The sequence below is a fragment of the Stigmatopora nigra genome, chromosome 3 (genome assembly GCF_051989575.1).
Source record: "Stigmatopora nigra isolate UIUO_SnigA chromosome 3, RoL_Snig_1.1, whole genome shotgun sequence".
Classification (NCBI taxonomy): Eukaryota; Metazoa; Chordata; class Actinopteri; order Syngnathiformes; family Syngnathidae; genus Stigmatopora; species Stigmatopora nigra.
In genome coordinates this window covers 16,407,701-16,435,420 of record NC_135510.1, presented here as the reverse complement: position 1 = coordinate 16,435,420, position 27,720 = coordinate 16,407,701, and the positions used below count along the sequence as shown (strand labels likewise).

Sequence of the window (27,720 nt, the reverse complement as noted above, 5' to 3'; positions counted from 1 at the left end):
CTTATGAGTCCTACTTACTCCCTATGCATGGCTCCCTCGTGTCTTTCACATTCAGGCTCATCAATGCGTAAAAGTCGCAACCAAGGCAGGCGAGCAGGATTTCAGACGCTTGTTTGGAACTCCTCCCGATTTCTGGAGGAGATTTTTACAAATGCACAATGTTTGTTTCGTACTACGCGGAAAGTTGTGGTGGTGGACAGCGAAAATTTGGGCCAAAAATGGGGTTTAATGAGCAAAAGTGTGCGTCCATGGAGGCTGCAGACTGAACGTGTTATTTTCAAACACTACCGGAGTTGGAAGTCTACTAAAAGCAACTTTCAGGTAAGTTTAAATGCTTTATTTCATGTGTAATTTTAAAAGAGCAGACTGTTTGAGTGCTTTTTTTGTCCGCATTGCATACTGAGGAAACAATATTTGGTTATTTTTTTTATTCATTATGTCAGATGGTTGCAGTAAATAATCTTGAACGGAAGCCTTTAATGTTCACATTTGTTTGTTTGACGGAAAATCATTGAGAAAAATAAGCAAAAATAAGTGATTTGCTATTTTTAAGTTAAGATTTTTTGTTTTTACTGCACATTTATTTAAAATTCGGTAAGAATGAACTACGAGTATGATTTATATTTAAGAAAAAAGTCACAATTATATATTTATTGAATCGATTACTTTTATTGTCAAGACTAATTGGGATTAATACCAATAATAATAATAATAAATATACATTATAAAAAATATTTAAAAAAAGTTATAAAATTATAAATATACATATATATGACATTTAAATCTCATACTTGTATAATGACAATAAAATCATTTAATTCAATACAATTACTGCATGTATTTGGCAATTAGCAATAAAATAATGATATATTTTTCCAAAAACAAATTCATTGCCAAATAATTTTTGAAAAAAAACATCTTTTTAAATTGTAATAAATCAAAAACATACAAAAATATTTCTAAAAATTATAAATCTGCAAATTAACCCATACTCTGGTGGGACTTATGATTTTTTTCTCTCTCTGAACAATGATAGCCACTTTTTTTTTCAATATAGTTATCTTAAAAACTGTTATGTCAACAGATGTATCTTGTTATTCTCCATTTTCCTATTGTTACTTTAACATCAATTTATTATTGGTTTCTAATACGATTAAAAATAATTCCCTTGCCAAAAATGCTACTCATTATTCTCCTGTCCATAGTGTATTCCAAGGCTATTTTAGATATAATACTTTAATCTTAATTTTTTTTATACAAATGGATTAAAATAACTGGATTAAAAGCCCTTAATATTCAGTTTTTATAGATCTAAAACAATGTTTATTTTAGCATTTTTTTCATGTATTTTTAGATTTTACAAAATGATTTTTGAACTAAAAACTGAAAAAAATGATTAAAAAAATATTAATTATTAATCAATTATTAATATAAAAGGGAGAAAATCAGGAAATTTGATATACATCTATACTCTTCATTTTAATTTGATCCTAAAACAGAAAATCGGCTCTCATCATTTACTTCCCCGGGCCACACAAAATGATGCGGCGGGCCAGATTTGGCCCCCGGGGCCGCCACTTTGACACCTATGGTTTATTCTTTGTCATCTGCGATTTATAATACAAAAAATATAGTCAACTAAAGCTAACTTTTGAATACATGTCCACTACAGTGACCACTGTTCCCAAACACAAAGCAAGAATGCAAAGACGACACACGTGGCTTGTCAGGTACTATTTTTAAAAAACATTTATTTTTTAATTTTAATACCTCATCCTAATTTTTGTTTGGCAATTCCGCAGGGACGCGCTATTATTCTTCTTCTGCTCGGAAGCGGCGAGGTGTCAACACGCGGTGGACCACAGAAAGGTGAGCCCTGCCCAATTTGCGGCGTATAAGAGCACGTGGAATATGGACGCACGCACATGCCGTGACGTCGCCTTGGCACCGGCGCCGCCGCACGCACCATCATAATCGGCCCTTTGTTCGCCGGGTGAAAGGATTCTCCTCTTTGCTGCCTTCCAAAAAAGTGTGGAAAGTTGCGAGAGCACTTTTTTTTGCTACCGTTGACGATGCTAGTTGGATAATCAAGCGGAACTTTCTGCTTGGAATTGAACCAGCGGTTGGAAAAATAGATCTTAAACATACTTGTTACAGCATTGGCACATTCTATTTTTTAATACTCCCTAAATGGCATTGTTTTGGTGGCCTATCAGCACTGATATTGATCTTAGTATTGGTATTTGTTGCTAGTATTTTGTAGCTGGCGGCCATCTTGGGTGGGGCAGCCAGCAGTTGGAAATTACATCTAAAAAACACTCGTTATAGCTATGTCAAGTTTTGTTTTTTTATACTTTCTAGTTTTAATGGAATTGTTTTATTTCCCTATCGGCACTGATATTTATCCTAGTATCGGTTTTGCAGTTGGCAGCCATCTTAGGTGGGGCAACCGGCTTGCGGTTGGAAATTACATGTAAAAATACTCGTTAGAGCATTGGCACATTCTATTTTTAATACTCCCTAGTTCGTATGGCATTGTTTTAGTGCCCCATCAACACTGATATTGATCCTATTATCGGTTTTGTAGTTGGAAGCCATGTTGGGTGGGGCAACCAGCTTGCGGTTGGAAATTAGATCTAAAAAATACTTGTTAGTGCATTGTCAAGTTCTATTTTTTTAATACTCCTTAGTTTGGATGGCATTGTTTTATTGCCCTATCAGAACTGATATTGATTCAAGTATCGGTTTTGTAGTTGGCAGCCATCTTAGGTGGGGCAACCAGCTGTTTGGAAATTAGATATAAAAAATACTCCTCGTTACATTCTATTTTTTAATACTGCCTAGCACTCCCAGCACTGATATTGATCCTAGTATCATTTTTGTAGCTGGCAGCCATCTTGGGTGGGGCAACCAGTGGTATTGGTGCAACACTACTTGAAAAACAATAGTTAGCATTTGTCATCTATTCAAAGTGAGATATGGCTTTAAAAAATACTGTGCTCTTTTGGTACTAACATTTGAAATAGGGTGTATTTCTGCCTTTTTTATTGAACAAATTTGAAAGCCTCAAATTTTCTTCTCCCAGAATGCGCTGAACATCAAACATTATTACGAACTCTATAAACCTATTCTCTTAAACATCAAAGACGATTGCGATGCAGCCTTTCAAGATTGACAGCCTACTATTCCCCGACGTTCCCTTCTCTGAAAAGTCTATGAATGGAGTTTCTTTAAAAAGCAGTCTTTCCACGTCAAGCCACAATAAAGCCTAGGGGCCTGGTGCCACGTTCCCCCCTGCATGCTTTACTCCTGAACGGCAGTCAAAACTAAAACTGAACTTAACCAACTTCCAGTAAGAAGGCAAAATTTGACATTTTCTCTCCGGACCCTCAGGTTCCTCAGAGGTCCTCAGAAGACTTTAAGGAGAACCCCGCAGGAATCCAAGGGTCCTGGGGATCCTGGGGGACCTGGACGGAATGCTCCTTGACATGTGGAGGTGGTGTCCAAGAGCAGAAGAGACCATGTCTGAGGGCGTCCCCTCCCTTGACTGGAGGCCATGTCATTTCAGCCTTGAAGCCTTCGTTTTCCATCTATCGAGATGGCGGTGGTCACGAGAGGAAGAAAAACATGTCAGGTGGACACAGGTACTCTTGTTTTTTGGACCTTAAAGACAATTAGTGGTCTTTGAATAACCAAACAATCAAAGAACACTAAAGACGGGGAAATCTCAGGCTTTATTTGGGTGCTCGGACATTAAGAGAGAGAGTTTAATATCTAAGAGAGAGTTTAATATCTAAGAGTTTATTATCTAAGAGAGAGTTTTATATCTAAGAGAGATTTTAATATCTAAGAGAGAGAGAGGGTTTAATATCTAAGAGAGAGAGAGAGAGAGAGAGTTTAATATCTAAGAGAGTTTAATATCTAAGAGAGTTTAATATCTAAGAGAGTTTAATATCTAAGAGAGTTTAATATCTAAGAGAGTTTAATATCTAAGAGAGTTTAATATCTAAGAGAGTTTAATATCTAAGAGAGTTTAATATCTAAGAGAGAGTTTAATATCTAAGAGAGAGAGAGTTTAATTTCTAAGAGAGAGAGAGTTTAATATCTAAGAGAGAGAGTTTAATATCTAAGAGAGAGAGAGTTTAATATCGAAGAGAGAGAGTTTAATATCTAAGAGAGTTTAATTTCTAAGAGAGAGAGAGTTTAATATCTAAGATCTCTTTAATATCTGAGATATCTTTAATATCTAAGAGAGAGGGTTTAATATCTAAGAGAGAGAGTTTAATATCTAGTAGAGAAAGTTTAATATCTAGTAGAGAAAGTTTAATATCTAAGAGAGGGAGTTTAAAATATAAGTACTGTTCAATGTGTTTTGTGTTGGTAAGCATCAAATAGGGTCTTCAGGATAGGCTTTCTGGTTTTCATTTACTTTAAAAATATCGACCCTTATGTCCAGTTTTTCCATTTTAGTATTTAACCGCATGCAAATCGTTTTTTTTTCGTAAACATGAAATACAAACAAACAAACAACTTACAATCACTTTGACATTGTTTTGTCAACGTCAAAGACAGTTAAGCATTTGTAATTCTTTCTCTAAGACACTTCTCTAAACACCAGTCTTCCTCTTTAGATTCATCTCCACTTCAAACCGACATCAGGTCTTGAAGTGACTTTGTTAGGGTCGGTGCGATGGGCTGTAGGGACCCCAACCCCCATCCTTCTCTCCTTTTGAAACCTGTGCTAAACTCCTCTTTAAAGAAAGTCCAAAAGTCAACCAGTTCTTGGCAGCTATAGGAATGACACTATTTCCTGTTTAAAGAAATCACGCTGACAGCTGAGCAACAGGGGGTGCTTTTTCAGGGGACTCTATTGGCTCCTTTCCATCAAAATACTTTCCCCCTCAACCAGGGTTGTAAAGTGTATAGATAGCAACACAGCCTCCAAAAAGAAAACTCGCATATAAGCCGGACCCATAAAATTGTCTAAAATCGTTGAGTTTTACACTTTCTCGCATATAAGTCGCCCCCTGAAATTACATTAAAATCGTTGAATTTTACTATTTTACAGTTTCTCGTGTATAAGCCGACCCGTGAAAATTGCCTTAAAATCGTTGAATTTTACAATTTCTCTCGTATAAGCCGCCCCCTAATTCACAATTTTCACATCCATACTCATGGTTTTAATAGGGAGTACAAATGTTTTACTTAGAAGGAAAAATCTTAAATAAAATCATCACACATGGTATTTCTGAGATACTGTATGAATCAAAATCACATTATTAGGGTCAATATCATAAGAAATTAATCCATCCAGTAATGGTTGTTTTCTTACTGCAAAACAGAAAATAACCAACAAATAGCAAATATTACTTTGCTGACATCTACTACTGAAAAAAAGTTTATTAAGTCTTGTGCGCATATAAGCCATACCCTTGATTCACTCATCATTTTTTGTAGTTACAAATACGGCTTATATGCGAGAAAATACAGTAAATAAGAAAGTTGGAGCTTTGTATATCAGTCTATTGAGATTTTAACAATAACTATCTTCAGGAGGATCATCCCAGGAAGGTACGGCTATGGAAGAACTCCAATGCAAGATTATGGAAGGCTCCGACAGCCTCATTCTATCAGACAAAGACGCTCCAGCGCCCCCCATCATCATGGTAGCTCCAAGTCACCCCACCTTGATCATAGAGGACCCTACACTCAAACCCACTGGGCGCCACTCTACCAGCCGAACCAGATGGAGCGTCCCTCTGATGGACAGGATTTTGGAACCTACCAGTCACTGCCGGCTTCATCTTGTACAGGAGAACACCATCATCATAGACTATGTAACCAGAAGGTACAAAAATCTATTTGTTTTGATGTCTATGAATGAAATTCAAGAAAAAAACATGTATCTTGCATAAAACGTGAAAAAACTCACTTGTCAGGGCGCCACCATCTTACCTAAGGATGACAAACTAGACCACTACAAACACACTTCCTGGTTGTAGTGGTCACCTGACTTCTTTTTGGAACTTGTCTATTTGGAATGGTCCCTTTAATATCTCAGAAATACCACGTGCGATGATTTTTCTTAAGATTTTTTCCCTTCAAAGTTACACATTTGTTTGGTTTTAATAGGGGGGGGGGGAATTGTGAATCAGGGGGGCGGCTTATACGCGAGAAATTGTAAAACTCAAGGATTTTAAGGCAATTTTAAGGGTATGGCTTATACGTGAGAAAATATGGTAATGTATATCTTTGGCTGAAAGTTGAAAAATGTGAAGAAAATTATTTTCTAAAGATTTTCCTTTAAAAGTAACATTTGTACTCCCTATTAAAACCACGAATATGGAAGGGGGAATTGTAAATCAGGAGGCGGCTTATACGAGAGAAATTGTCAAATTCAACGATTTTGAGGCAATTTTAAGGGTGGGGCTTATACGTGGAGGCAACTTATATGCGAGAAAATACGATACTTTGTGAAAATGATATATATTACATGCCAAATTGGTGGTGAATGAGTTAATAGGCGTTTCAGGTTGAGTTGTCTTTGAAGTATTAATGTAACAAAAGGCTAAAAATACACGGGTTCCACCCATTTTCTACCGCTTGAGGTTAGGAACGTAGATCATAAAAAAATTGGCATTTACATTTGGCATACTTATTTATTTATTTGATTATTAGAGTTTCATCTTTGATTTAGATTCAAATTGTGGTCTGAAATGTCTTAAAATTCAGGCATTATAGTATTTAATGTCTGTTTAAAATGATAAGAATTATCATATATATATATATATATATATATATGTTTTAAATTCCTTTCTTGCATTAATTTAATTGTTGAATTCTCGTAATTGCCTTCCAGCTAAAGTGACTCACTAAACACCCCCCAAAAAAGTAAAAAACTTAAATAAAACACACCCCCTTGCTTCTGTCTAACATCACGAGCATAAAGTAAATCCCAGTCCAGTCTTGTTTAGACTTGTTAGGCGTCAGTGAGGTCGTCTTTTAACAGCAACCTGATCGATGACTGACCTCAACTTCCTGTTTATTAACTTCTCTACTTCTTACTTGATTAATTACATTTTTTTTGTGTTCATGTAACCTAAGCAAACCCCTTTTGGAGGTAAACAACAGATCCATGTACATCTTTGTGTCTATTTATTTAAGGCTAAGGGATGAATATTTAAACTTTTTTTAACCTTCTTTAGCAATTAGGATTTTATAGACACCATTATGAAGACATTACTGTATTTTCACGACTATAAGGCGCACTTAAAAGTCTTGAATTTTCTCCAAAATAGACAGTGCGCCTTATAATCCAGTGCGCCTTATATATGGAAAAAAACAAAAACGAAAAACCACCACTGTCGGGTATTAAAAAAGTACAAACGCCTGAACAGAAACAATACTGTTAAATATGCAGATGCCATCTTAGTTTACAAAATCTTCCCTCATATAGCTCCTCCCCCACTGCAAGATTGTATACAAAAAAATCCAAAACATCAACAATGGCTGGCTCTAGAGGTGACTGTAAAGTAGTGAATACCTGGAAGTCAATAGCAAGTACCGTATTTTCACGACTATAAGGCGCACTTAAAAGTCTTACATTTTCTCCAAAATAGACAGTGCGCCTTATCATACAGTGCGCCTTATCATACAGTGCGCCTTATCATACAGTGCGCCTTATCATACAGTGCGCCTTATCATACAGTGCGCCTTATCATACAGTGCGCCTTATCATACAGTGCGCCTTATCATACAGTGCGCCTTATCATACAGTGCGCCTTATCATACAGTGCGCCTTATCATACAGTGCGCCTTATCATACAGTGCGCCTTATCATACAGTGCGCCTTATCATACAGTGCGCCTTATATATGGAAAAATGTCATTCATTGAGGGTGCGCCTTATAATGCGGTGCACCTTATAGTCGTGAAAATATGGTAGTTAAATGGATTTTTTTTTTGCAAAAGAAATTGGTTTCTCATGCTTTTTTGGATTATTATTATTCATAATTGTCATTTTTTATAGGATTGTCCCACATCCAGCAAACACATACGAGCTGTCCAGTGTTCCACACACAACAAGAAGCCATTCATGGGGAGACTGTACGATTGGGAGCCTTTTAATGAAGGTAAATAAGAAGAACAAAAAAGCAAATATTAAGGAAATAAGTTGGATAGAAAACCAATGTGGCTTTGAGAATTAGACAAAACTGCCTAGAGATGGCAGCAAAGTACTAAAAACTTGAATCGATGTTTCGTACTGTGTAAAATGGAATTGGATCTTTAAAAAAAATTGATAAAAATAAAGTATTAGTATGTTGTAAATGCATACTGATTAAAAAAATAAAATGGGATGACATTTTCTATGTTTGGTGCCAAATAGTTGGCTGGGATCGGCTCCAGCACCCTTGAAAAGATAAGCGGTTTAAATAATGAATGAATGAATATTTAAAGGATGAGTTAAACCCACTCTAATCCTATATTTACATATTTTTACAAATTGGAAAAATACAAATTTTAAAAATGAGTTTATTATATTTTTTGCAATTCTGGCTTCTGACAAATAACAAATAAATTAATAAAAAAATGAATGAAACTAATAAAAACTAAACAAATTATTTAAAGAAAAATGCTAATCGAATGATTTGTAGCAATTTAGCCATTTTCCCCCCCAAAAAATCTATGAGGTATAGCTAGAAAATCTAAAAAAAATGTCTGTTCAGATTAATATCAATATAAAGTTGAAGATGTATTTCTAACATGTGCATGTAGTTGCTGGAGATCAACACTGCGAGCTCAATTGTCGGGCTGCCGGCTTCAGGTTCTACGTACGATTGGCCGACAAAGTGATTGACGGCACGCCGTGTGGACCCGACGATTCTTCTGTATGTGTCGCCGGAAAGTGCAAGGTAAGATGACTTCTTCTATTTTGGTAGTAGGACTAAGAGATGTTTTGGAGTAGTACAAGGGTGTCAGACTCGGGTTGGTTCGCGGGCCGCTTTAACGTCAACTTGATTTCATGTGGGCTGGAACATTTTAGATATAATATTTAGATTTTTTAAAATTATAAATGTTAAAAGAACTGGATTAAAATCCCTGAATATTCAGTTTTGTGTAGAGCTAAGACAATGTTTATTTTAGCTTTTTTTTAAATATATTTTTAGATTTTACAAAATGATTTTTGAACTAAAAACACGAAAAGAATGATTAAAAAAAATTTCAATTATTGATTTAAAAGGGTGGAAAATCAGGACATTTTATATGGGTCAAGTCAGCACAAGATACGATACAAATAAAAAAGTGCATCTGTTAACAGTACATATGAAACATAAACAGGAAAAAGGACTAAAGTATTAACATACTCATCACTCATCATTAAAGTAAAAAGTATAAAGTACAAAGTAAGGTCAAATGGAATGTATTAAGAAATATTAAAATGTCATTTAAAAAAATGATAGAAGGGCTGTAAAACACAAAAAAAACAAATAAAAGTGGACACAGCTACAGCCACTGGTTTCCGCGTGATGGCGCCATCTTGGGGGAAAAAAAACAACAACATTTGGACAAAGTCAGCAGACCGGATTAAAACGCCTAGCGGGCCGTATGTAGCCCGCGGGCCATAGTTTGCCCATGTCTGGGCTTAATGAAGACGTACTAGAAAGAGCACATTATGCTGATCAAGCTTAAATGTTAGCAGTACCAATAATCAGTTCTAATTAAAAGTACTGAAAGGATACAGATATGAAACTTTTCAAAAAGAATGAATCCCCAAAGAGATTTTGGGAATGTCAAGCTTTTTACGACGCCAAAGAATTGAAAAAAAAAAAAAACTTCCTGAGGCTTAACGGGAACGTGCCAAGCATCACTACAACTAAATGTCAAGCTGAGACTTTTAAAAGCGATTTCCAGTAAAAAAATCACTGCACACACTTGCTTCTGATACGTTAATTCACAAGAAAACACATTTAAAAAACACGCTAGAATAATTCCAATGGCTGTAAAATTACAAAATGATTATTTTCAGGAGATATTATAACAAGTATTGTTGATGTTGACATATTTGGGTGTTTACTTAGCCATCAAAATGAGTAAAAAATGCAAAAACATGGTTTTTATAGGGTGGAATTGCGAGTGGCAGCTGAGTAAACATATGTAAACAAAGTTAAAAAAATGAAGATTATGTTATGCACACTCAGAAAAACTTAAGAAACGTGTTTGGAACTTTGCGAGGAACTGGTTTTGCTTAAGGTGGTCCGCTTTGGTTCTGGAAAAAGATGAAAAAAAGCATGTTTGACGTCGTTATTGAGAATGAAGTCCCACTGCAACATTATGAGGAAACCAACTGTCATGTGGGAGGATCATAAAATGCACTACTTGGGACTTTTTATTCAACAAAGTAGTCAGATTGTTAAAAAAAACTAGAACCTATCATGTATTTTTTAAAGAATTAATTGCTCTTAGTTTTTGGAGGCATTAAATCTTATTTTGGAGCAATATGGCGACCATTAGTGACAAAGAAAACATCATTATGTGAATTTTTGAAGCTAAAGTAGCCCTTTACTGTCATCTTGTGGTATTTTAAGAAATGTACAAAGCCTTTTGAGGGCGATAAAAATATACTAATTCATCATAATTACCTGGCTGGAAAAGTTACGTTGGATTCATTCATTCATTTTCTGTTCCGGTTATCCTCACAAGGGTTACAGGGGGTGCTGAAGCCTATCCCAACTGATTTTGGGAGACTTAGAATTGGTGGTTGGCACACAAAATGTACAATTATTCATAGAAAATGGCAATTTAGATACTTTAGATTAATCTCAGCATGTTTTTGGGGATGTGGGAGGAAACTGGAGTACCCGGAGAAAACCCACGCAAGCCCGGGTTGAACTTGCAACCTCCACAGAGGTCCGGTACTTGGATCTCGTTGGATTATTTCCCAAAATATGTCCATTTTAAGTTCCAACCTTTCTCTTGCTTCTAATAAAAGCTCCCATAATCCTTCACCCCTATCCCTCCTCCCCCTTTCATAGGGGGAGGGGGTCTTGTAAGTGATGCTGAGTGCAGTTTGCACTGTAACGTTTTGGGGAAAATGCTGCCAGTAGCGACCCTGTTGCTGCTGCTGTCCGGCCTCCATGTGCAGGGAAAGCCAAGGTTTAAGGTAGGACCTGATTTTTTTAGGCTATTCTTGGAAATCTGGAAGAATCCGGTAGTGCAAGTGCTTTGTTTTAGTTAATTAGGGCCAGATGGAATCAGGAGGTCAGCATCAAAGTTGGAGAAGTTCCTCAGCTGGGTTTGATTGACGATGGGAAGGGTCAGAGGTCGTTAGTGCAAGTGTGCGAGGGTCTTAAAAGACACCCCCTTGGTCATAAATCTGGAGCTAGTTGCGGGTGGGAGGGGATTTCAATGAAGTTTTACTTTGAAAGATGGAATATAATTGATATGAAGGTTTACATGTATGTCAGATTGGTTTGGAGTAATTAATTTAGGGAAATTAGATCAAAATATACAGAAATTACTAATATATATATATTTTTTTAATGTATTTATCTATATATATATATTTTAATGAATTGAATAGGTCTCAAAAACCCTACATTTCTATTCTTTTTATGCATTTATTTATCGCAATTGCAGTAAAAAATACTTCTAATACTACCATCTTACAAATCAAGACACCCAAAATTTTCTATGAGGTTCATGTCGGGGGGCTTTGTTGGCTAATTAAGATCGGAAATACAATTTCACCTAAAATAGCTTTTGGTTGTTTTGGTAATGTGGGTATAAATGGGTAAATAAATAAAAATATTTTCAAGGTATTACCAATTACTTCTTATATATTTTAATCATGTTATTGATCAGTTTAATAAGGGACCAACATATCGTACTAGCGTGATTTATTAATTAATTTTTTTGTGGACTAGAACAGATTATTCACATGCCTCATATTTCACCATGATTTTTTACCAATTTAGGGCGTTGCGCATAGTTAGCTTCAGCACCCTTCGCAACCCTTGTGAGTAGTCTAGAAAATGAATATAAGAATATTTACTCATTCCAATAAGTTTACAATGCACTTTCTAGTCATATTTTCAAAATAAAACAAACAAACTAATCATCACATTCACAAATCAGGCTGCTATCGACCACAGCTTTCACTCAAAACTCCCACGAAAGTACCGTCCAATCAGATAACAGCACCAAAAGCATGCACAAATATCTATCATATCTATATCAAGATGTTTTATTTACATTTCGGGCTTTTATTTTTGTGTGTGCGTTCAAATATGTTTACCATATGTTTGGAAATTTCAAATGCCTTTAAAGTGGGTTGCCAAGTTGCAACTATAAAAAACAGAAGTTAAAAAAAAAAACATGTTTTTATAGTCGTAGACTTTTTGCAACGCATGGTGATAACAACTCCTAGCACGAGTGGCTTTATTAGCGGCCTCGTTTAGCGGTTAGCATGGACGCCGCTCCACCAAAAACGGCGTTTTGTGACGTGATCCTGGCATGTGGGCGGCAGATTTAAGTCGACTTCCAGACTCGGCCATTGCTACGCATTCCTTACGGTCACGCGGTAATTCTCCAAAGAGAACGTTGATGGCGCTAACAGATGCGACGTCAAAGCTGGCAGGGAAACATTTTATCTTATTTGTGTTTGTACTCGCGAAAAAGATCGGCAAAATCCCATCGCGGCCACTAAAACGTCATCTTCCACCCCTGGATCGTAAATAAGTGGTAAAATATAAGATTGTGGCTCCATCTTGTTATCCATTAATCAGTTGAGGTTGATTCCCTGATGAAAAGATGCTTTTATTATTCATTTCTGAATATGTTTTGCTGTTGAGTTTTAACGGGGTATTTATATATAAAGTGCACTTCTACTTATGAAATTTTCAGGGTACGAAAAAGTCTTGGAACTAATGAATTTTATAAGTAGAGGTACTTCGAAATCTGAAAAGATGCTTTTATTATTAATTCCTGAATATTTTTTTGCTGTTTATCCGAGTGTGAATGGTGAATTAACATATAAAGTACACTTCTACTTACGAAAATTTCAAGTTAAGAAAAAAATCTTGGAACTAATTAATTTTATAATTAGAGGTACTTTGAAATCTGAAAAGATGCTTTTATTATTAATTCCTGAATATGTTTTGCTGTGTATCCGAGTTTTAATGGGGAATTAACATATAAAGTACACTTCTACTTACGAAAATTTCAAGTTTTGAAAAAAGTCTTGGAACTAATGAATTTCATAAGTAGAGGTACTTTGAAATCTGGAAAGATACTTTTATTAGTCATTCCTGAATATTTTTTTGCTGTTTATCCGAGTTTTAATGGCGAATTTACATATAAATTACACTTCTACTTACGAAAATTTCAAGTTACGAAAAAAGTCTTGGAACCAATTAATTTCATAAGTAGAGGTGATTTGGAATCTGAAAAGATGCTTTTATTTTGGCAATTTATGTGTTTCTTGTCATTGCAAAGTTGAAAAGTTTAGCATTTATAAAAAAAAAAAATCATTGAAGTGACTTTGCGAGTTGTCGCAGTTCTTCCTGTAAAGAGCCTCCACTCATTGGACGCTTTTTGGAGATTTTTATCGACAAATCCGATAAAGGCTCCATAAATCACAGCACATGTTTCCATTGAGACGCATTGTTTCCGTCCAAGTAGCCGCGAATAACCTCATGTCAGCGTTTTTTTACTTTTTTTTACGAGATGAAGGTTTGACTGCTGCCTTCGTGCCGCGTGAGGGGTGATGGATTTTAGTCTGACGCTTTAAAGCCCTTTACGTCTGGTCGTGTCACGAACAGCTTTTCATTGCTGTTTTTTCATTCTTTCTCTTTAAGGGGACTTTTTTATTTGTTTCTTGATCATTTGCTGACTGAAAATGCCGGATATGATTCAATTGTCATGCTGTGTTGCCAGATTGGGCAGGTTAATAAAATTTGGCTAACTTTTGGCGAAATTTGGTGGGATTTGGAAGAATCCATTTTGATTAGTTTTAAACAGTATTTTTAATAAGCTGATTTTTCCAAAATTGGACATAATATTAAAAATGAATAAAATATTTATAAATAATTATTTTATTTATTATTATTTGTGTGTGTGTGAATTTGGTTGTGGATGAAATTTATTCCAACCAATTGCAATGGAAATCCATTTCCCACAATGCACTGAGAGAGACGTTTTGCACGGCAACGCGCTGGTAACATTACCAAATTTAAATTAACTTGGATTACAATGTAGACACACTCAAAAATAAGTTTAATCTAACCTTACACTAAACTTAATTCTTATTTTGTTTTAAATTTTGATACCTTTCTTCTCCCGGGTTGGCTCTATTGGCCCCGCCTCCACCCTGACTGTCAGATCCAACCTATCGAGGGTTGTTTGCTTTTGTCTTCCCTTCAAAATATTCCCAAAATGATGCATTCAATTGTCATTACCTAAATAGTGCTGTGAATAATAAGAAATCCTTTCCTTTCAGAGTCTAGGCTGCGATGGCTTTCTGGGTTCTGGGAAAGTAATGGACAAATGCGGGGTGTGCGGTGGTAACAACGCCACCTGCCAGCTTGTGTCGGGACTCTTCCGACGCCCTCTGACCAAAATTGGATACCACAAGATCACTGAGATCCCGCCGGGAGCCACCAATATCAACGTGACGGAGATGGCCAAGAGTCGCAACTACCTAGGTGAGCATTTTTTTTATTTTCTACCCTGAAAAAGTGTTTTGTCAGAAAACAACAAATATGAATGCATAGATTATAGCGATAATTGTCGATTTCCACTGATAATCAGTGAGTTTTTATTAGTACAGTCTAGTGGCGGTTCGCGAATGTCCTAGCTACGCCTTCAGCAAATCCATCCAACTCTCAAAAACTATTTTATGGCTATAAAACCTCTACTGCAGGTATAGCTTGCGAAATCATCAATAATAGCCTCACTCAATTGAAATATTATTCAGGAATATAGTCATATTTTACTCACCCAAAACCATTAACCATTTTTTTAAAGCAGCTCTTTTTTAATGAGAACCAGACTTCCAACATGGTAGTAAAGCCATAAATACAATTTAGACCCTACCACAGTAACCACATACTTCAATGAAAGTACACTTTCATTAAAAGACCTCCAAGCGTGTTTTTTTTTATTGTTTAAAAGTACTTAGTCATGAATATTCACCAAAGCAGGCTATTCATTCAATAATGAACAATTGGAAAATATTAGAAAGGTTGGAAATGTGGAAAAGAACAAGGTTTTTTAATGGATTTTTCATGAGTAAAGCCATCCCAGGTGGCTTTTTTTTTCCATCCAAATAGTCTTTTACAAGTCTTATGTTCCACTCTTAATGCATTTTTAGTTGTCTCTTGTGCTTAATCCATTGAGTTTGGGGGTCAAAATGTCTGCCAAAAATTAGGATTTAAAAATAAAAAATCCTCCAACTTCGCTAATGTACAGTTATGTCTTGAGATATGAGCTCAATGCGTTCCGGGACCGAGCTCATATCTCAAATCAACGTTCCCCATACAAATGAAGGAAATTCAAATTAATTTGTTCCTACATTCTGAGAAAAAAACACCCAAAAACAAGATATTACAATGGAAAAATATATTTTTTTCATTGGTTGTGATTTACCATCTACTAACAGAGTAAATAATAACTAGTGGTTATGATGTTTAATATTAAAATTAGACGTTATTCAGTACAATGCGGGGAAAGAGAGAAACTAGACGGATGCTCTCGTAACATAACATAAACTTTAGATTCCTATACAGACAATGAAAATAGTTTTAATCCTTACATTACACTAAATTTAAACCTTCTTGTACAATAAGTTTTTACATTATTTTGTGCTTAATATCGATTGTCATCATACACCATCTTTTCTTCGCCCTACCCTTCATTGCACCGACTTACTTTGGACCTATTTAATAAGTTTCCCTTAATTCTGCACTTTCTAATTCATAGTTATTGTTGTTAATTCTACAAGATTGTTGTTTCACACTTATTTTTGCCCCTCTGGAACTCACTTTTCTATCATATTTTTCCATGAGAAAACAACATTGGCTATTTATGAACGTTTTTCTGCTTTATGCAGCTCTCAAGAGCCGATCAGGACGGTCAATCGTCAACGGGAATTGGGCCATCGACCGGCCGGGCAAGTACGAGGGCGGCGGCACCACGTTCACGTATCGCCGACCTAATGAGATTAGCAACACGGCCGGGGAGTCCTTGCTCGCCGAGGGTCCCACCAATGAGATCTTGGATGTTTATGTGAGTAATTTTTCGTTGGTCTGGGCAGAAAGACAGGCCAAAAAAAGGAGTAAATAAACACATAAATAAATCAATACACAAATAAATAAACACATAAATAAAAAAAATAAATCAATAAATAATGGAATAGGTAAAAAATTAAATAAGCAAAAAAATAAATAAATAAAAATTAAATAAATAAAAAATTTAATAAATAAAAAAATAAAAAAAATAAAAAATTTGATAAATAAAAAAAAAAATAAATAAAAATTAAATAAATAAAAAATCAAATAAATAAACAATCAAATAAATAAACACTCAAAAAACACTCAAATAGATAAACACTCAAAAAACACTCAAATAAATAATCAATCAAATAAATAAATAAACAATCAAATAAATAAACAATCAAATAAATAAACAATCAAATAAATAAACAATCAAATAAATAAATAAATAAATAAATAATTAGATAGATAAGAAATGAGATAGATAAAAAAAAAAGTGCGCAATTGAGCTTAAAGGGAACTTTGGTAAAGACCATCATTTTCCCAATGTTTTTTTATTGTATCTGTTCATTTTGGTAATTCTCTACTTCAGATGATCTTTCAGCAGCCCAACCCGGGAGTTCACTACGAATACCTGATCACCACAGAGACGCCAAAGGGTAAACAAAGACGTTACCCACATAGGTCACATTTACCCAAAATCATCCTTTTTAGAGCACAGCGCAAACGAGCCTCAAACGGCTCACGACAATTCCCGACGGGGGAACTACGATCCAACCGATGGCGGGTCTCCGCCCTATCGCCATGGCAACCAGGCGCCACGCCGCCAACGGGAATACACCTGGAAGATGGCCGGCTTTAGCGAGTGCAGCGCCTCTTGTGGTAGAGGTAAGAATCCTGTTTGGTTTAAAAAGTGAGGCTTTTTCCCTTTAAAACCTTTTTTTTTTTTGGTGTTCAGGTTTCAGGAATCCAATCTTCCACTGCGTCCACCGTCTAAAGCAGGTCCAGGTTAAGGAGGGTCTTTGTGACAGAAATAGTCAACCAACTCCGCAGGAAGAAGCGTGTAACGTCGAGGCCTGCCCTGCCTTGTGAGTTCAGAATTTACGCCATTTATTCTCTATTTGCAGTTCTTTTCTGTCTTTAAAACAGTAAACAGTAATCCCTCACTATTTCACGCTTCAACTATTGTGGCTTCACTACATCACAGATTTTTTTTTCTGGGAATTAAAAAAAAAATATATATATATTTTTTAAGTTTATAAAAATGTGAAAATCCACGCTTGTTACTAGGACCCTGGGAAAAAATGTTAATACATTTTTAATAAATATTATTATTATTTTTATTATTTAAGTTTATAAAAATGGGAAAATTCACGCAGAAATCATAACCAGAAGCTACTCTTGCTACTTGGACTCAGCACTAAAGTAAAAAATATACATATATATATATATTTTTTTTTTAATAAGGGTGACCCTACTTTGTGGTTTTTCGATTATCACGACCATGTCTGGTCCACATTAACCGTGATAATCGAGGTATTACTGTATTTCTTTAAGTGTGGTATCCAAAGGCAGTCGTCAACGAGTTAAGTCGTTTGTTTACAGCATCTTTAAAAAAAAAAGGCTTTTCAGGAGAGGATGAAGCTTTACTTTTTAACTGCTTTCTGTACCTCAGGGTTGCCAGATCAGGAAGACTCCAAATCAATCCCACCGGAAATATAACTCACTCATACGGCAGGAGGTTCGCCCAATCTGGCAACATAGACATTGAGATTTTTTGTTGTTGTTAATAATTCAACCTTTATTTGCACATTTGCTCATATTTCCTACGAAACTGCTCTTTCATCGCTTACTTTTTCCTCAACGAGGTGCGTTTTGGGTCAGCTCGGAAATCAGTCTATCACTGTAACACGGTATAATAATTGCATTAAATTGTAACATTTTTGCCCTCATTTTAACATAAAAATCCCCCAAAACCTTATATTGCATTCTTCTATGAATAAATGTATCATTTTATTACTTCGCTCCGCTTATTAATGCACAAATTTCTCAGCTGGGACATCGGCGAATGGTCAGAATGCAGCAAAACCTGCGGCCTGGGTACGCAACAGCGTCAAGTCCTTTGTCGCCAAGCGTACGCCAACCACACCCACAACGTCCACGCCGGGCGCTGCCAGCACTTAGAGCGACCCGAGACTTCTGGCACGTGCCAGGCCAAGATCTGTAGCGAATGGCAGATCCGCTCGGAGTGGAGCGCCGTAAGTTACCCACGTCCAGATGACCCACTCTCAAGGTCCACTCATGGTAGTTTTAACATTTTCCCTAGTGCTCGGTACCATGTGGCCTTGGCCAAAGATGGCGGGACGTCCGCTGCCTGAGCAACGTGGGCGACTTCGTCCCGGATGCCGAGTGTAATGTCAACTTAAGACCCGCCCATGTGGAGAACTGTGACATGGGGGCGTGTGCTAAGAGCTGGTTCTATACAGACTGGGGCACCAAGGTAATCCACCTAAGCAATCTGCTGTCTTTTAATGGCTGTTTGTTCATTCATTTTACGTAAAGCTTATTCTGGGGGGTGCTGGAACGTATGCCAGGTAATTATGGACACGGTAAATTGGTAGCCAGCCAATGGCAGGGTACAAGGATTAATGTGGACTTGATTTGATGTGGGCTGGACTATTTTAGATATAATATTTTGATGTTTTTTTATAAATTGATTCAAAAAAACTGGATCAAAATATCTGAATATTTAGGTTTTTTTATAGATCTAAAACTGTGTTTATTTGATATAATATATAATATATATTTAATAGATATAATATTTTGATTTTTTAAAATAAATTGATTAAAAAAACTGGATCAAAATACCTGAATATTCAGTTTTTTTATAAATCTAAAACATTGTTTATTTTATATAATATATATAATAAATATATTTAGATTTTTAAAAATAAATAGATTAAAAGAACTGGTTCAAAACTCCTGAATATTCAGTTTTTTTTATAGATCCTAAACAATATTTTATAGATCCTAAACTATATTTTAAGATTTTACAAAAAGATTTTTTAACTAAAAACACAGAAAAATGCTAAAAAAAACTACAATTATTGATTTAAAAGGGGGAAAATCAGGAAATTTATTTTTACATCTATACTCTTAATTTAAATTTTATCCTAAAACAGAAAGTCAGAACTCATGATTTATTTTCCCGGGCCACAAAAAATGATGCAACGGACCAAATTTGGCCCGCGGGCCGCCACTTTGACACCAGTCCTATATAGAAATATAATTACACTCAGTTTATGCTCCTCCCCAATAATTTTCTTTTTAATCCTCATATCATTTAACTCCAATTAATTTATTTTGGGAGAAATCACTACAGATGCGAAATGACCAGTAGTGCGTCAACATTGTAGTTCTTTTTGTCTTCTAGTGTTCTGCAGAGTGTGGGACAGGCGTACGTACGCGGGGGGTCCTGTGCCTTACTGGTCATGTTAGTAGCCTCCCACTAGAGGGTTGTGTCAGGTTTAAGACCATATACATTCAATAATATCGGAGCAGAGGAAACACACAGCCAGTCGTGATGAGAATTTAAACCACTTCATATGAAGGAGGACGCCAGTGTAGCCAGAGCAGAAAGATAGTCTATCTTCCTGAATGACCGTTTGGAATTCCTGGCGACTCCCTACAAACAACCTGGTTTTATTAGAGACAAGTCATAAAAATGGGAGGCGTTAATACAAATGAAGGAGGTGGAAAGCAAAAGGTGTAGTGCACATTTTAACCAATAGGTGTAAATTAAATTCTATTCTAGTAACTTAATACATCATAGTGAAAAGGGTGCAAGACTAAATATAAGAATACAAATATATTTCACATTTCCCCCTGAAGTTACTTTGAAAGAATTTTCATTTTCATCAATCTATATCCCTCCTCTGCAGGTTTTAGAAAACAAATATCATCAATAGTCACTCAACAGGGTATGGAAAATAACAAAATCATTTGTGAAGGCAAAGGTGAAAAACGTGAGGTAATTCAAGGTTATCTAAGAAAATTCCTCTGCGTCCCTCTTTATGAGCGAACACAGTTTTGAAGTTAAGACATGTACAATTACCCGGAAGACTCGACATACCGGCACTCGTAAAATGATGGGAGAATCTTCATCACGGCATGCCACACGGTGATACTGCATGTCGCTGTAAGCTACCAGCGTGTGCTGGTTAGGTTTTTGAATCATAACTTTCATACCAAGGATTACACACATTGAAAAGATACAGTATAGAAGTAAAACCGCAAGAAAGGGAGTTGCAAATTTAATCTGAATAGAGAACCATGATCCGGTTGGTAACCACGACCACAGTGATACCAATTACGGCTGAGTGATCTTGGGCCATGGTGTTGGCTAAGATTTTCATTTCAGCTATGGCACGAGTTATGTTACCTTTGTCACCGGTTCCATCTTGGATGAAGGTGCAACAGTGCTCTCCAACTATGGCACACTCACCTCCATCCTTGGCTGTTATCAAATCTAGGACCGTCCGGTCTTGCAACTCCATTTCTCTAAGGGCTTTTAATTCATCTGCTATACCATGTAGGGCTTTAAAAGTTTGGTTAATGAACACTCATGTAACAAATCAATGTCCAAGTTGGGAAGTTAGTGACAGAATGATTTTCTGGGGGGGTGGACCACAACTTATGGTCACCAGGAACATCACTGCCCCAGATTGAATTACGTGGTTTGAATTCCACTGACTTTGATCTTACATATCTTACTGTTGTGTTCACTCCCCTTCAAAGGAATGCATTTTGGACCACCTGCATCACTGCAGATGTGCTAAAAGTGACACCTAGACCCAGTGAATTCAGGATATCAGGATACCTGTGGAAATGGGTATACGGCTACACACATAACAACTTTCATTCACACCAGTTAGTTTTTGTCTGAAATACCATGAAATGATACCACATATTTTCTTCAAAGTGGTTATTTGGATTGCTCTTTTCATACCACTTCACTTTCCTCTGTGACAGCAGCACGGCATTGTCTCGTTTTTCGACTCGAATCTCTGGGGGCGGGGCATTCAGCCACACCCAGGCTGCCACTGATAGTACAGTCACAGTGATGGGGGTGGCAACTGATTTCATTTTGGCTTCTGCGTGAGGGTGTAAAAACTATGAGAGGTCAAGGTTAGGTGAAAGGTGCTCGTGGCAGGTGAGTAGACGTCAGATGATTTTTTCACGGACAAGGGTTTTGCAACCGCCCGATTTCCAGTCTACTCAGAGTCACCGTTGTCTCGAACTACTTTGATTTGGGATTGGTGAATCCACGTCGACCTCTCAGCAATCTTTACTGCGGTGGGGGTGGTGAGTTAAACCACGAAGGGGCCTTCCCAACGTGGCGAGGACCAGGACTTTCTTTTTATGACTCAAATCAGGCTCTGGTCACCAGACTTCACCACCTCCTGCAGGATAGACAAAAAGATCACGGCAGCTTACATGTTCTTTGGACAAGTTTATCGGTTTCTTGGTCTTATTGTACCATTTGTTCGCTCTTCAAGTCCCACGCTCTTTTGGACGTTGCACTTGTTGTTGTTATTGTTGTTGTTGTTAGGCCATCCAGGCGTCTAGGGGTTACCCTCAGTCACATTAGTTCATCCGGGGGCTAGCCGAAGGTGTGTAGTAGTCGAATTCGAAGGCGGCGACGGGCGGCCTCTCAGGAGACACCTCGTGAAGGTTCCAACTTTGTCTCCCCGTTGCACCTGCTTGGGCCCGAGGCTATCCCGCACACCCTCTGTAACAAATTAAACAGTATCTACAAAAAAAATTAAAGTAGGTATTTAGACCTCTGGGACATGGAACACATGCTCTGCCATGTCCATCTTCCCCCCTGTTGAGACATGGCTCCTTCCATGGCACAACTTTGGAATATTTTTTGGTAGGCCTGCTAGGCCTTTAGCTGTGGATAGGCTGACTGTTCTGCTTCTTCATGTATCTATGCATCTTTTCTTTCTATGGTGCAGTGTTTTTAAATCAATTAACACAGTTTTTAGATCGACTCAGTTTTTGTTGTGTATGCTGTTTGGTGTTTTCTGCTGCTGCTTTAGCTGCTGTATTCTGTCGTTGTCTTCAGCGTGTGCTTAACATTTTCTTACCGCTATGTGGTTGGGCTTAAAATCCCAATTAACAAAAATCATAACAATCTTAATTAATTTCTAACTATATGCCTTATCAGTCAAAATTAAATATGCTAGCTGGTATTCTATTTTGATTGCTGCTTCCTTGTTAAGATCAATAACTATATTTGTTTTTTCCTTTCCTGCAATTACACAAATTAACTAATCATGCTAAAAATATGAAGAATACATAGAGCAAACCAGGCTGCCTTCTCCTCAGGAAAACAGCTTTCCCGCTCTCTGCAACAGTTACATTCACATCAATTAATATCCAGAAACAAATGTAGACATTTATAATTCTGAAAAGAATTGAACCCACTAAACTGTAACCACCCCTTGTTTATTAGGGTTAATATTTTCTAGCATAATTGTCTTTTAGAGCCATTAAAACTCATTGCTTATAAATTGCATACTAATCAAGTCCCAATTCAATTAACAATGTGTATTGCGTTGCACTTTTATCTCAGCTGTTTGAAAATTCTAAAATATCCCAAACTAGTAGTTTTTTTTTTTATCAAATGTAACATTCCATTGTCTTTGGAGTTTGCCAATCATCTCCTTTAAAACTTTCTTGATCAACATTTTCCAATAGTCTGGCATAAAATCAAAATTTAGTTACATATCTATCCATTGTAGTCTCTCTTTTCTCTCTAATTGTTTACTTTAAAAATCTGTAAGAAGGTTTGTTCTCAATTGAAACGCTTTCACTTTTTATGGAGACAATAAAACCAATATAAAAGTTCCTTATGGTTTATGGCATTGCTCCTCGAGCAATAATCTTTCCAATCAATATTGGATGCTTTCCATTACGTCTGATCGCGTCAATAAGCTTATCTTACCTGTCTCCTCAAACGTTTCAACTGAGAGAACCTCCTTACAGTGCAAAGATGGATCTGCATCCTCCGCTATTTTCATGTCTGCTGTTTGGTCAGCAACAGTTGTGCGGACGTTCTCATTTTGGGTTGCTCGTGCGTCTTCTCCATGTTTCCTGTTGAAAAACACAGACTTCTTCTGCTAACTCAAAATTAGTGTGTTTCTTTAAAGTTTTTCTTTTATACAGATAGCCAGATTAGACTCATCATTCAGCTCCAATCGTGTAGTGAATAATGGCGTTTGGTATGGTAACGAAATTCTGAAACATTTTGTCAATTCAGTCAATTAATCCGTTAACACAATTTGGATGCCATTATCCCTATAAATCAATGGTACTTTGGAATTTCATATGATGCACTGTTTTTGTTTTTCTCAGTGCTTCAAAATTTCGCATTGCAGATTTGTTCCTCCAATTCAATGCATTATCATCAAAAAATTTCTTTGGACTAAACAATTTTCCTTGATTTTTCATCGCCATCCAAAAAGGCTTATTGGCGATTTCAGAAATTGATTTCAAATTTCCAATCCTTCGCTGCCATCCCTGAAAAGGGCTTATTGGCAGTTTCAGAAATTGATTCCAATTTGCTAAATCCTTTTCCACCTTGATATCTAAGGGATCAATTATATCTTGGTGGATGGCCAATCAAAAACACAAAAACACAAAAAGACAAACAACCATTCACGCTCACACGCATTCATAATCAGACATCAGTGGTCTGCATTTTTTTTTTTTTTTATCACTAGTGGAGAGCGCCATCCCTGAAAAGGGCTTATTGGCAGCTAACCACCTTTTGCTGTCCTATCAGCACTAATCGTTCTCAAAAGAACGAGGTTAATGGCATTTGGTTGCCATCAATTGTTTGATGCCTATGCAATCCGTTATATTCTAATAGTCATTAATATGACTTGCGCTAAAGCATATCTCATCTGTTAATAGGCGAGCGAGATACATCATTCCGTGCACTGAATGATCTATGATGCTCACATAATCCCAGAGAAATCATGCTTTCCTAAATTAATTATTTTATCTAAACTTTACCTAATAATTTGGATCAATGCCATTTCTGCATTGTTTTCTTTTCGTTTGATATCATTAATAATTTGGATGAATGCTATTTCTGTCTCCTCTGCTTCTACATTCTTATCTGCCTCTGCTATTGTTGATGCGATGTAACCTGAGACATCTAGTCTGGCATTCCAAGAGGGACCCCCCCCCCCCCCCCCCCCCCCCGTGCCTGGTACGAGAGGGGGGATAGTAGGGGGGCACTGTCATTTAGCAGGCCTGGCATCCATCAGACCTGTCATGCTGGCGAGTTTTGGGATGGGTTAGGGAAAAAAGGCTTTTTTCACTCCATTTGGCCGCCATTTTTCCTTTGTCCTCGGCTCAGCCATTTTTTCTTCACATGTGCTTTGCCCTTTTCTCCCCCGCACCCTTTGTCTTTATTCTTCCTCCACTCTTTCATATATGTGCAATTATCCTGGAAAATGCTTCAGCATAAACTTCATGTTAGTTGAGAGTTCTTTGCTGTTTGTTAAACCCATTTTTGCAACTTTTCTTTTGTTTGAAGATTTTTTGAACTTTTTCCAAACAATGGTCAAATGTTACTCTATTAATATATTTCTTTAGGATTTTTTAGGGACGTCCCAACTAATAACGTTATTATCCTATTTATCCGTCTACGTCGACTTTATAACCGTTATTCTTTTATTTCGCAAGGCCTGCGCGCGTCACGGCGTACTTCCGTTTTTATTATATCTCTATATAAAGATTACTTTTATTTAGCGCTTTTTACTCATCGGGTGCATTATTTTTGGAAGGTTTCCCTTATTTTGAACAATCTGTGAAATCCTTTTAACAAAAAAGGGGGACTCTTACTCCCGCCTTAAAGTAAACGTCACGTCACCGACGTACTTCATGGAAATACTCAGTTGGCCGACCAAGCATTCATCCGTGCATACCTTACGTTTCTATTTCAATTTTAACGACATACGTAATCCTCACATGTATGCATCCCTTATCTCCCACTATTGGAGCGTTTTTCCACGACTCGTTCGAATGGAAAAACGGGATTTCACCAGCCTTGTTATATATAAATTTTAAATGCCCTTACCGTCTGCCTGTCTCCTCTTTTCTCCGGCCGGGTTCCTTTCTTCAAACGGGCCGCGATCGACCGAAATGCCCCCTCTTTCAAAGTAAGAGGGCTGACGTCAGTAATTCTTGGCCTTCAGTCCACCGCGGTCCGAGAAATTCAGAAATGAATCTCCGGGGTTTTCGGCACCAGAAAATGTCAGGTTTAAGACCATATACATTCAATAATATCGGAGCAGAGGAAACACACAGCCAGTCGTGATGAGAATTTAAACCACTTCATATGAAGGAGGACGCCAGTGTAGCCAGAGCAGAAAGATAGTCTATCTTCCTGAATGACCGTTTGGAATTCCTGGCGACTCCCTACAAACAACCTGGTTTTATTAGAGACAAGTCATAAAAATGGGAGGCGTTAATACAAATGAAGGAGGTGGAAAGCAAAAGGTGTAGTGCACATTTTAACCAATAGGTGTAAATTAAATTCTATTCTAGTAACTTAATACATCATAGTGAAAAGGGTGCAAGACTAAATATAAGAATACAAATATATTTCACAGGTTGCGGCAATGAACGGCCTCCCGACTCGCAAATGTGCAACCATGGTCCTTGCGATGATGCTATGGAGTGGTTCACTGGTCCCTGGAGTCAGGTATGAAATTACCGTCTGACCAAAAGTGGGACTTGTAGTATTTATTATGCAAGAATGATATTTTTTTTTTGCAGTGTTCTGCAGAATGCGGCTCAGGCAGCCACCAACGTGAGGTCGTGTGTCTTAGAAGGTCGCGCCATGTTACGACTGTGGTACCCCAGTATGAGTGTTCGTCATTGGATAGACCGCTAAGTCAGCAAAGTTGTCATGTGAAAGCCTGTGGGGGAAAGTGGTACTACACCGATTGGAGCGCCGTAAGTGAAGATTTTTGGAATTAATGGGATTCTTTTTTGTTCCAGTTCCTTGTTTTTTTTAACTCATTTTGGTCTATTAGGAATTAAGCTCTAGGGTGGAAATGGAGTTTAATTTAGGCTCAAAAATGACGGTGTTGCAGGCGATTGCTGTTTTTGAATTAGAACGGGTAGCAAGAAAAGTTGAAGTAATGTTAGAAGAGGGTTTTGTAAGCAAGTTGTTATGTACATGGTGTTCCAAAATGTTTGACCCAATTTCACAGGCCAGCAATTTTGATTATTTTCTTTGGAATGACTTCAAATTTTTACAGTTTGTGGAGAAACGTTTAAAAAAAAAGTTTTTGTGTGTAATGTTTAGCATTTCTATTTTTTAAGGTTAAGAAAAAACATTCACTTCAATTCAGATTTGGCAGTAAATACTTTCTCAAAAAGGGGTTTTCCACATTTGCGTTTCTAACAGAAATGGCAAACGTTATACATAAAAATTTGAAATGTTTCTACACAAGCTGCGAAAATTTAAGGTCATTTCAAGAAAATTTCCTAAAATTATTGGCCTACAAAATGGGGTCAAACAGTTTGAAACACCCTGTATTTCTTTCTTAATACCGTATTTTCACGACTATATGGCGCATCGCATTTTTAGCCTCAGTGTCAGTAACGAGTGCTATTTTTGTATTTTACCCACACAAAGGACGCAATGTTAAAAAAGATGCAGCATGTTATGTACCCTATCGACTCATTTATTTTATTTTATCGTCAACACAATTTTAGTTTTGGTCCATATATAAAACGCACTGGACTATAAGGCGCCCTGTCGATTTTGGAGAAAATTTAAGACTTTTAAGTGCACCGTATAGTTAAATATGGTACTTTTTTATCATCTATAATAGTTCCAACAATTTCTAGCAACACCAATCAACATAACAATAGTCCTTTTCAATGTATGAGTTGATCAAATACTTTTTTCTGGTTCTTTCAGTGCTCCAAAACATGCGAAGGAGGATTCCGTGTTCGCGAAGTACGTTGCCTATCCGACGACGTCCAACCTAGCAACAGCTGCGAAGAGCATCTCAAACCATCCGAACGAGAAGACTGCAACCCCCAGACTTGCGTCCCTCAAATAGGTTGGTTTCCCCCTTAAAAAACAACAAAAACACTAATTTATTAGCTTTATCCCTTAACTGATGCCAAAATCTCCCTCACAGACGATAACTGCAAAGATGACTACTACAACTGTAACGTGGTGGTCCAGGCTCGCCTGTGTGTTTACGACTACTACAAAAAAACCTGCTGCGCATCCTGTTCACGTCAAACCCGCAGGTACACTACGGTCCACAGGGGGCGGAGCTAACACTTACTGGGGACAGGAAGGAGGAACATTTGTGTGGGCTCACCTGTCGGAAGAAATGGAGGAA

The 27,720-nt window shown here is 37.0% G+C and overlaps 1 protein-coding gene and 1 long non-coding RNA gene across 2 annotated transcripts; one reads left to right on the top strand and one right to left on the bottom strand.

Moving 5' to 3' along the window:
- The first annotated feature begins 3 nt into the window (after window positions 1-3).
- On the top strand, window positions 4-27,720 carry thsd4 (thrombospondin type 1 domain containing 4). Its single transcript, XM_077713000.1, is given in 19 exon segments — window positions 4-321; window positions 1,673-1,730; window positions 1,803-1,869; window positions 3,394-3,644; window positions 5,554-5,848; window positions 8,029-8,131; window positions 8,775-8,911; window positions 14,497-14,701; window positions 16,108-16,283; window positions 16,863-16,957; window positions 16,959-17,158; window positions 17,229-17,358; window positions 18,324-18,528; window positions 18,597-18,770; window positions 19,704-19,785; window positions 25,963-26,054; window positions 26,129-26,308; window positions 27,285-27,429; window positions 27,511-27,720. Coding segments are annotated over 18 exon segments (2,712 nt in total). The 5' UTR covers window positions 4-321; window positions 1,673-1,701; the 3' UTR covers window positions 27,657-27,720.
- Window positions 19,855-24,464, bottom strand: LOC144194147 (uncharacterized). Its single transcript, XR_013325844.1, has 2 exons — window positions 21,810-24,464; window positions 19,855-21,732 (listed from the first exon to the last, which is right to left on the bottom strand). It is a non-coding gene; the product is annotated as an uncharacterized LOC144194147 (long non-coding RNA).